The 11,783-nt window shown below is 39.5% G+C and overlaps 1 protein-coding gene across 1 annotated transcript in view; it reads left to right on the forward strand.

Moving 5' to 3' along the window:
• Window positions 1-500: 500 nt before the first annotated feature.
• LOC107708701 (receptor-type tyrosine-protein phosphatase U-like) overlaps window positions 501-11,783 on the forward strand; it is a 266,276-nt gene continuing 254,993 nt past the window's right edge. The window contains exon 1 of the mRNA XM_016513005.1: window positions 501-640. Coding sequence (XP_016368491.1) covers window positions 571-640 — 70 coding nt within the window. The 5' untranslated portion in view covers window positions 501-570. The remainder of the gene's footprint in view (window positions 641-11,783) is intronic.

The following is an 11,783-nucleotide window of genomic DNA, read 5'->3' on the forward strand; positions in this document are numbered from 1 at the left end:
GCGCAAGCTAGATTCAAGTGATTATTACGTTTTGAATATGGATATGTGTGAGACACTTTTTTTTATGGATGGGCTCTTTTTATTTCACTTCTTTTGGACTGATGCATGCAACACCCGCTGAGTGGCATTAAACAGCTTGAAAGATCAAAGACCATTTTTAATATAACTCCGACTGGATTCGTCTGAAAGAAGAAAGTCATATACACCTAGGATGACTTGAGGGTGAGTAATTTATGGGCTAATATTCATTTTTGGGTGAACTAACCCTTTAATAGCGCGTAAACGCGCCTTGAGTTCGGTTTGCCTCAATCTCTGCAGCGGCTGACTGGTGATGTTTGGCGAATAACCACAAGGAGGCGCCATGGCCCTTCCTCGCGCACTAGGTAGGGTACTACAGCTCGCGGAGTTGTGAGGGGGTTTAATAGTTTGTGGTGACGTCAGCGGGCAGATCTGGGGTCTGCGCTGCGCGTCTCTGGATGAAACTCAGTGGCGCAGCAGGATATTTACCACTCTCTACCACACTCGCTGACTGTATTTCACCTGCCTTTACCTGCTGGACTAAACGCTGCCATGAATCTGTGCGCTGTTCTGCTGTTCCTCATCGCCAGGGTCTGTGCGGAAAGTCTGGAGGGGCCAACAGGTAAGACACGAGACTTTGATTACATACAACCATAGTTGTCCAAATGTATTTACTCTCACACAGTCTGTTCTGGGAATTACAGAACAATCAGATCGGATGCACCTTGATCTGACATGCATGAGCTGGAAAGTTTACATAAGTTTGATGGACGTTTACTTGAATTTATAACGGTAACTAGTTGATCTTGTAACGGCTGATCGATTTAGACAGTTTAACACAGAATATTTGTAGAAAGAAAAGAGATAGCAGGATGGAGAAGTGCTGAGTTTTTATAATGTAAATGTTATTATTATTATTTAGGATACTCGCCCTCATGTTGTTCCAAAAACCGTATGACTTTCTTCTGTAGAAGGCAAAATGAGATGTCAGGCAGATTGAGAGTCTCAGTCACTATTCACTTTCATTGTATAGAACAAATTTGCAGTGAAAGTGAATGGTGACTGAGACTGTCAGTCGCTAATGTTCTGCCTAACATCTTCTTTGTTTACTATGGGGAAGAAAGAAAGAAGGACAGAATATGACAGAATATTTGTTTTTAACCATTTAAGAAACTGTAAGTTTATTAGTGACCTAATAAAAAAAAAGTAATTATAATATGTTGTGATCAGAAGTCAATCTATTCTTTGTTTTGTGCATTTTGCGGTATGAAGTTGACTGTCTGTTAGATGATCCATCTACTATTTACTGCTAGACAAATCTGTTTATTCATTCATGGATTCGTGTCTCTTATAGATCAAATCTAGTATTTCATTTTAGCGGAGACTCGGGGAGGAAAGGAATATGAAGAGCTATGCCCCGAGGATCTGCTTCTGTCACACTCCTGTATATCACCTCTGTATTTACATTTTTTCTGCTTGTTTAAAGTCTCTTGCTTTCGCATTCCTGACATCAAATATGATCGCTGTAGCTGCTCTGGCGTTGCTTGTCAGGTCGTGTTGTAGTCTGAGGAAGGATTTTTGAGCTCCTGGATCAGTTTCAACGCTGTACCCAGCAAATAAATGTGTGAAGACTGTTAAACAGCAAAAATCCATCCATCCATTGATTCCTCACTTGTCCTGTGTAGGGTCATGGGGATGCTGGAGCTTATCCCAGCATCTTGGGCCAAAGTGAATGAATAAATTTGATTAAAGAGACCAATGCAAACTACATTTATAAATTCAACTGGACTAAATGAACTGATCTGAGTCTATTTGGTGGCATTTATATTTTGTCAGAGTACATGTTGGGCTGTTTACTGATGGTTTTCGGAAAGCTTACTGCATGTGTTGCGATGTTAAAGTCGATTTTTCGGGTGCCTTTGAAGCATCCTACATAATGTCAGATTACGGCATCACACACAGTGGGGTGTGTGGGAGGTAATGAGACCTGAGTGCAAGTTCACTTCACTGACACTCTGACAGTGTGTGTGTGTGGGCATGAGCTGGAAAGTTTACATAAGTTTGATGGACGTTTACTTGAATTTATAAAGGTAACTAGTTGATCTTGTAACGGCTGATCGATTTAGACAGTTTAACACAGAATATTTGTAGAAAGAAAAGAGATAGCAGGATGGAGAAGTGCTGAGTTTTTATAAATCTTACATTTTTATTCATTGGTGATTTGAGATTCGAGTGTATTTATTTGGATCTTATTAACATTAATCTCTGGCGTATAAAAAAAATCTTTATTGTTCAGGTAATCACGTGAAGACTAATATTAAATTATGACAGACGATGTTGCTTTCTGAATGTTTGGATGGCGTTAGAAGTTTAAATTAACTTAAATATCGGCTTGGCAGTATAATTATGAAGCTGTAGGCTATTTCATAAATGCTCAATCCATCAGTTTATATATATATATATATATATATATATATATATATATATATATACACAATATGAAGAGCTATGCCCCGAGGATCTGCTTCTGTCACACTCCTGTATATCACCTCTGTATTTACATTTTTTCTGCTTGTTTAAAGTCTCTTGCTTTCGCATTCCTGACATCAAATATGATCGCTGTAGCTGCTCTGGCGTTGCTTGTCAGGTCGTGTTGTAGTCTGAGGAAGGATTTTTGAGCTCCTGGATCAGTTTCAACGCTGTACCCAGCAAATAAATGTGTGAAGACTGTTAAACAGCAAAAATCCATCCATCCATTGATTCCTCACTTGTCCTGTGTAGGGTCATGGGGATGCTGGAGCTTATCCCAGCATCTTGGGCCAAAGTGAATGAATAAATTTGATTAAAGAGACCAATGCAAACTACATTTATAAATTCAACTGGACTAAATGAACTGATCTGAGTCTATTTGGTGGCATTTATATTTTGTCAGAGTACATGTTGGGCTGTTTACTGATGGTTTTCGGAAAGCTTACTGCATGTGTTGCGATGTTAAAGTCGATTTTTCGGGTGCCTTTGAAGCATCCTACATAATGTCAGATTACGGCATCACACACAGTGGGGTGTGTGGGAGGTAATGAGACCTGAGTGCAAGTTCACTTCACTGACACTCTGACAGTGTGTGTGTGTGTGTGTGTGTGTGTGACAGAGGGTCTCTCACTGCAGTAATCCAAATGAAAGTGAGTGGGCATTTCAGAAAATGCGTTCAAGGACACAGAACGGTTGCACACTAGGCACTGCCAGGTTTTAAAGGAATAGTTCACCACCAAAAATGTCTTTAATTCTGTCGTTATAAACCTGCATGCTGTTATTTTTTTCCTGTATTTTGTTCATACAATGGCATAGTTACCATGGCTGTCAAGCTCCAAATAAATACATCAATACATACAATGCATACCATGAAAGTGGTCAGTAGGACTCCGTATTCCAAGTCTTCCAAAGCCATATGAATGATAATTTCCCCCTTTTCATTTTAGCTCTGAAATCTCATCCTTCATTCCACATATTCGAAGGCACATGCATTCTCGCATTGATTTTCCATTTGCGTTTGGTGTCGGAGACATCAAAACTGGCAAGTCCTGCCAGTGTGCTACTTTTAATTTTATAGTTTTAGTTTCTAGTTTTTGTCTATAAACAACAACTAGGCTTGTTCCTCACCACGCTGACTTGGAATACATCAAACAAGTCGTCATCTCTTTAAATTCCATGGGAACAAATACCATCATAGGGGCTTGGAATGACATGACTGGGCTTGGAGCAAGTAAATCATGATAGCTTTTTGCTTTTTGAATGAACTGTTCTTTTAATAGCTGAACATGCTGTGAGCTCTTCCCTGTGAAGCACGTACAGTTTGCTCACTCGCATATTTCTGCTTTGATTTACACTTGTGATGCAATACCATCTATTGCTCTGTTTTACTGTCTTTTGACATTTACAGTTGAAAAACACACGATAGGCCTTTACTATATCAAACGAGTAAAATAGTTATCTGCTTTTTTGTCGTTGTTCTCTGGCCACTTCTATTTTTGCTTGTGATGATACTTTTGCTACTGAAGAAGGCATATCAATTAAAGGAAGGCTTTTCCTGAATGAAGAGATGAGTAAATTACTGTATTGTTCAATAATGTGTCAGATATATGTGTTTGTTACCTGATCCTTGGGAAATCTTGATTGCGATTTGGTCAGTGGTGACAATGTGCAGTCAATCTTCCCACAGATTAGAGTAATTTGCTAACACTTTACAGTAAGGTCCAATTAGTTAATACATTAACTATCATTCATTAACAGTGAGCAATCGATTGGTTACAGTATTTATTAATCTTTGGTATAAGGTTAACAATGACTGAGACTCTAAACATTCCCAAATGCAAGTCTAACCATCTACCCATCCATTTCTACACAACTTTCCTTGTTTAAAATAAACAGCCCCAAACTCAGGCCATTACTTGAGACAATGTAAGGCCAGTTGGGATGTCCCAGAGTTTACAGTTTTTCAGGGAAATCAATAAGCAGACATATCTCTGCACATTCAGTTGTGATGGGAGAAAGTATTTTAACATCAAAAAAGTCAGCTTTAGAACCTACAAAATCCAGGTTAGCTGCAACAATCTTATACAGTTTTTGCATGACACTGAGATACAGAGATAGTGATAGATAGGTAGAAAACTACAGAAGAATGAATTGCACTAGAACAGTGTCCTGAAACCCCAGCAGCCCACCAGAGTCAGCAGAAAAAGCAAGAGTAGGTGGTTGATATTATGAAGGAGGGCAGCAGAGGGCAATCGCTGGGCTATTCATTCTCTCAAACGCTTTCACTCTGTACAGCCGCATTGCTGTCTTCAGAGGCTTTGAAGACATCGCACTCACACTGCGCACAATTTTTCAATTTGTTGTTCAGATTATATCATTAGAATGCCTGTTGAAATTGAATCTTCGTTTGGGCAGTATTTTGAATATTTAGTGTAGCTACGTCAGCTGACATAATTTGAGCAAGCAAGTAAAATGCATAATGGAAGTGCTCTATCTATTCAGCAAGGATGCATTAAGTTGATCAAAAGTCACAATAAAGACACTTAATGTTACAAAAGATAACTATATCAAAGAAACGTGGCTCTTTTGGACTTTCTATTCATCAACAATTCTGAAAAATAAAATGTATCACGTTTACACTAAAACATTGAGCAGAACGGTTTTCGACACTGGTAATTAGAAACGTTTCTTGAGCAGCAAATCATAATATTCGAATGATTTCTGAAGGATCATGTGACACTGATGACTGGAGTAATGATGCTGAAAATTCAGGTTTGCATCACAGGAATAAATTAAATTCTAAAATATATTAAAAAAGAAAACAGTTATTTTAAATCGTAATAATATTTCACAGTATTACTGTTTCTACTGTTCAAATAAATGCAGCCTTGGTGAGCAGAAGAGACTCCTTTAAAGACTTTTTTGTTTCTCTTAAAAAAAAAAACAATCTTACCAATCCCATGCTTTTGAACAGTAGTGTGTGTGTGTATATATATATATATATAGTTCTATCAAACCTTTACAATTAATCCAGAACATGGCAGCAAGATTAATTTTTAACGAGCCGAAAAGAATGCACGTCACACCTCTGTTTATCAGTTTGCACTGGCTACCAATAGCTGCTCGCATAAAATTCAAGGCATTAATGTTTGCCTACAAATACCACCACGGGCTCTGCACCCCTTTACCTAAATTCATTACTTCAGACTTATGTGCCTTTAGAAGCTTGCGTTCTGCAAATGAACGTAGCTTTATTATTCTCAATAAAGCTACATTTATGTTTATATAGATAACATTTTAAATTAGTAATTACAATCTTTGAACATCAATTTTCTTACTTTTGAGTTGTGAGATTAAGTTTTTTTTTATGCTGACATTCTAAATTGTATATGATGAGAGTAAAGTGTATGTGAATAGACAGACTGAGAAAATCGAGAAAACAAATATTGATATTTATTTATTTATTTATAGCAAATTGTTAGGTGAAAACATTGACCTTACATTGAAAGAATAAAATCCTACGACAAGTACTTTGCTAAAAGTCAAGAGGATGTCTGTTTTGGTTCTAGTTGCCATTTTAGTTTCCCAGCAGCGTCGCTGTGCTCTTGGAATGGTGGGTTAAATTGAGCGCGCTGTGACAGTGCTGCTGTGTTTGCATGTGGGAGTCTTGTCTTGTCATAACGTGTTGCTCCACATTCTGCACGCTGATCGTCTTCACGTGTACAGGCTGCGCGTCGCCTTCCCGTCCTGCATCTGAACAGACAGCCTTGAGAGATCTCACACCACTGCATCCCTGCGCTGCGCTCACCTGCGAGGCATCGTGGGATAGCATGCCGGGCCTGTCATCTGCACCTCCAGGTGCTGTCACTGCATTGTTGCTTCTGCCGCTCCCAGAAGCCGTTACGGGACAGATGGTGTGGTGCCAGCGGGGTTTGCCCACACTGTCAGATCCTGTCACCCGGTGTTTAGGTGCCCGTCACCCGTCTCTCAGCCGCATACCTTCCTCACAACTCCATCTCCAGGGCAACACGTTTTTCCATGCCTATACCCAATATTATTTCCTCTTAGCATACAGATGTTAAGAATGGAGGCGTCTGCAGACGGGGACAAGATAATAAAAGACTGACTGTAGTGAACTCAGAATAGGTTAATTAACACTGAGCTGTAAAAACAGTGTAATTTATTGATTGTGTTGTTTGCAATATGGACATAATTGATACCCTAAATTATGCGGATTGTTGAAGAAAGGTTTCTTACTTCATCAGACCTAGGATTTTTGCTTGGCAGTGAAAAAAAAAAAGTTCCCCTGAAAAAAAGATTACTGGACTTGAGTCTGTAAGTAACCACCTAGAAACCACTCAAAACACTTTAGCAACTGCATAGCAGTGCCCTAGCAACCACCCAGAATACCCTAACAACCACACTGCAATGTGCAAAAACACTCAATACACCTTAACTGCATAGTAGTGCCCTAGCAACCACCCAGAATACCCTAACAACCACACTGCAATGTGCAAAAACACTCAATACACCTTAACTGCATAGTAGTGCCCTAGCAACCACCCAGAATACCCTAACAACCACACTGCAATGTGCAAAAACACTCAATACACCTTAACTGCATAGTAGTGCCCTAGCAACCACCCAGAATACCCTAACAACCACACTGCAACGTGCAAAAACACTTAATACACCTTAACTGCATAGTAGTGCCCTAGCAACCACACTGCAATGTGCAAAAACACTCAATACACCTTAACAACTGCATAGCAGTGCCCTAGCAACCTCCCATAACACCCTAACAACCACACTGCAATGTGCAAAAACACTCAATACACCGTAACAACTGCATAGTAGTGCCCTAGCAATCACCCAGAATACCCTAACAACCACACTGCAGTGTGCAAAAACACTTAATACACCTTAACTGCATAGTAGTGCCCTAGCAACCACCCAGAATACCCTAACAACCACACTGCAATGTGCAAAAACACTCAATACACCTTAACAACTGCATAGTAGTGCCCTAGCAACCATCCAGAACACCCTCAGCAACCACATAGCAACTTGTTCATAACCACTCAAAATTCCTTAGCAACTACTTGCAACCACCAACAACACCCTAAAACCATAAAACCCACATAGTAACATGTTAAAACACCCAGAACACCGTAGTGACTAAATAACATGACCTGGCAACCACAGAGCAATGTGCTAAAGCACTCAAAACAACTTAGCAACTGTATAGTATTATTAAATCAACTGCTTGTTTTCTTTTAAAAAAAGTAAGTAAATAAATAAAAAATAAAACTAACACTAGCTTCTCTAATCTTTTTTTTAAGTTCTATTTGTTTTCTTTTTATTTGTTATACAATTAACAAAAAGCAAAAAAAGGGCCTCTAACACAAGCATGCGCTATTCTTTTTCTATTCTATCTGTTTTATTTTTATTTATTATATAATAAAAAAAAAAAAACCTTGCTTGTCATAGCACTTGCATATCATTGCTTCCATTGTCCTCATTTGTAAGTAACTTTGGATAAAAGCGTCTGCTAAATGACTAAATGTAAATGTATAGCAGTGACCACATACTGTACCAGAGTGCTAAAACATTCACAACACCTTAACAGCTTCATAACAGAGCCTTACCCAACCATCCAGAATACCATAGCAACATGCTCATAACCACTCAAAATGCCATAGCAACTATCACCAACACCCTAAAAAAAACACTAGTAACAAGATAAAAACACTCAATACATATTAACGACTGCTAGGCAGCACCCTGGCAACCACCCAGAACACCCTAGCAACCACATACTGTAGCAATGTGCTTAACCACTCAAAACGCCCTAGCAGCTGCGTAGCAGTGCCATAGCAACCACACAGCAATGTACTCATAACTACTCAAAATACCTACCAGACTTTTCACAATCACTAGCAACACCCTAAAACCCACTTAGAATACCTTAGCGACTGTATAACATGACCTGACAACCACATAGCAATGTGCTAAAACACTCAAAACACTGTAGCAGCTCTAAAGCAGTGCCCTAGCAACTACCCAAAACACCCTCAGCAACCACATGCTGTAGCAATATACAAAATACCTTAAAATACCTCAGCAACTGCATAGCAGTGCCCTAGCAACCACCCAGAACACCCTAGCAGCCCCATATGCTCATAACAACTCAAAATACCTTCACAACTACTTGCAACCACCACCAACACCCTAAAGGTCACTAGCAACATGCTAAAACACTTAAAGCACCTTAGTAACCTTATAACATTCCCTGACAACCAGCCAGAACTCCCTAACAACCATATAGCTACTAAACGCTTAGCAACTGCTTGTCAGTTCCCTAGCAATGTGGTATAGTACTCAAAATACCTTAAAAACTGCATAGCAGGGCCCTAGCAACCTCTCAGAACACCTTAGCAAACACCTAGCAATACCTTGGTTACCATTGGAAATACAGTAGTAGAATACACTAGTATACCTTAACAACTACATAGCAACACCCTAGCATTGTGGCAGTGAGTTTTGAATGGACAAGCATGAAAATATATGTACTTCAGGTTTGCTGCAGTTGTGACAGACATGCTGAATGGAAACTCTCTCTCTCTCTCTCTCTCTCGCTCTCTCTCTCTCTCTCTCACACACACACACACACACACACACACTCTCACTCTCACATTCTCAGAGCGTCACTCTCACACTCACACACACTCACAGGAATTTATTCAGTTTGAACTTCTTTAATAACGTAACGTACATTCAAACTTTGTAGGTAATTTCAGTCTGCTAAAAGATACCTGTGCTAATAGTGCTATCTATTTTTGGTGTTTATAAACTGTAAAGAAAATTAGGATTTAACTTTGATAATGTACATTTGAATTTAAAACTCTCTCTCTCTCTCTCTCGCTCTCTCTCTCTCTCTCTCACACACACACACACACACACACACAATCTCACTCTCAAATTGGCAAATTGGCTGAACTCCAGCTGCTACCGTGGCAACATGGAAAGTATGAGAGTACAAGAGTTTGAGACTCCAGAACTGCAGAAGACACTGGCGCCCTCAGTGCCCCCTTACACCCATCCCTAACACACACACACACACACACACAGGAAAAAACATGAAACTCACCTTCTCATGTCCTTTAGAGGTGCTGATGGTTCTTTCTAGTTTGGCAAATGCCGCTTTACCACACAGTTGTCTAAACAATTGTCTAACCAATATAAAGGAGCTGTTCACCCAGAAATGTAAATTCTGCCATCATTTACTCACTGTCACATATTTACTCGCAAAATATGAGAACCAGTGATGTCAATGTAATCAAACCTGGCACAATGCAACTGAACACAGGTTTAAAAATGTTTTTATCAATATACAGTAAATGGCATTATACTGTATAGGGTTAATTGATGAAAACTTTCAAAATTACATCCCTAATAGTACTTTGATACTTAAGTGGTGATAATTTCTCATTTTCGAAGCTCAACAGTGTTTACATGCATCAGACAGTTTTGTAATTTCATTTGAATTTGAAGAAACACACTATTTTGGAATATTCTGTATCAATGCACTTTTTAAAAAAATTGAACCTTTTTAGAAGATCAACTGCTTTTATCTGTGTATGGACAACTATCATGTGAAGAGTTGGTATTATTTATTCACCCGTCTGCACCTTGGCATGAAGTCAGAGGGGAAGGTGACTTTGTCAAGTGTGTCAGCATACTGTAACACCTGGGATAACAGCTGTTTCTTTTTCCCACCGGCAACCCCTCCAGCGGACAGTGAAGTGGGCACCATCACCCACTGAAGAGAGGTCTATTCAAGGGCATGTAGAGACCAGATCCAGATGGAATCTGCACACTTCCTGTGCTGTTTTTGAAGCAAAATCTCATGGATTTCAACATGGTGTTAAATAGAGCTGAGAGTACTACACTCTAATTGGCAGCTAAAAGCATCATCAAATTAACCAAAGGATTTAATTAATAACCAAGCAAGGGACGGAGAATGTGGAGAATTTTCTGGACTTTTGTGAATGCAGAAACATGCAGAGCTTTTAGAAGGCACAGATTCTTCCACAGATTCCTTCATGCTACGGAAATACAAATGAAAGACAGAAGACAATGAGCACAATGCTAAAAAGGGGCGGAGCTACGTAAGGTCTGTTCACATGGATACATGGAGAAGATCAGAGACCCCTCCTTCCATGACCCATGACATCACACCCCTCCTCTTCACGTCTGGGGCTTTTGTTGAGGATACAGTCAGTGCGTCACAGATGTTGTTATGACTGGAGACACTATGAGTGAAACTAGGGCAATAATGATGTCAAATAATCACTTCAGAGCTATGTATATACAGGATTACAATAAAATAATTGCAGTGATAACTGAAAAAAGGAAAGTATGTCAAGGCAAACTTTGAATGTGGGCTTGACAAAGCTCAAATTAAAAGGAAAAATCTGTTTAGATAAAAAAAAAATAGGGCCAAATTTACTAAACAGGGCAAATTAGCGTTAGAGTACAATTCCATAAAAGCGCAGATGAGAGGGGAAAATTCTGCGGGTGATTTATTGACAATGCGCACATTAAAGAACACCGACGCAGCCAGATCATTTCCACAATGACCAGCGACTACCAAGAGCAACGCAAATTACCGTATGCTTTAACACATGCTTTTTTGGGCGTTAAATATTACCACTAATTTGACAAGCGCAAATGTTAGTAAATCACGTTGCGTGATTAATTTTAATACTCTCCCCCCATAAATTTTGCGTATGAAAGGGAAACTCCTACAAATGCATATTCAATAAGGTCAGGCGCAAAAATAACTCTATCCATGCCTTTTCAGCGCTAATTCTTCACTGCGCGTCTTTAGTAAATCCTGACAGTACTATTTTAACGCCAAAGAATGGTTTGCGCTGGCGCAAGCTGTTAGTAAATCTGGCCTATATTGTGAAACATGCCAATTTCTTAGAAATGTAGGGCCCTATTTTAACGATCTAAACGCATGGTCAAAAGCGCACGGCGCAGGTGCACTTAGGGTGTGTCCGAATCCACTTTTGCTAGTTTAACGACGGGAAAACGGTCGGCGAGCCCGGGCGCATGGTCTAAATGGGTTGTCCCTATTCTCTTAATGAGTAATGGGTGTTTTTTGGGCGTAACGTGCAATAAACCAATCAGCGTCTCATCTCCCATCCCCTTTAAAAGCCAGTTGCGCT

Source organism: Sinocyclocheilus rhinocerous, unplaced genomic scaffold (assembly GCF_001515625.1).
Source record: "Sinocyclocheilus rhinocerous isolate Xijiao unplaced genomic scaffold, SAMN03320098_v1.1 scaffold54, whole genome shotgun sequence".
In the NCBI taxonomy this organism is placed as follows: domain Eukaryota; kingdom Metazoa; phylum Chordata; class Actinopteri; order Cypriniformes; family Cyprinidae; genus Sinocyclocheilus; species Sinocyclocheilus rhinocerous.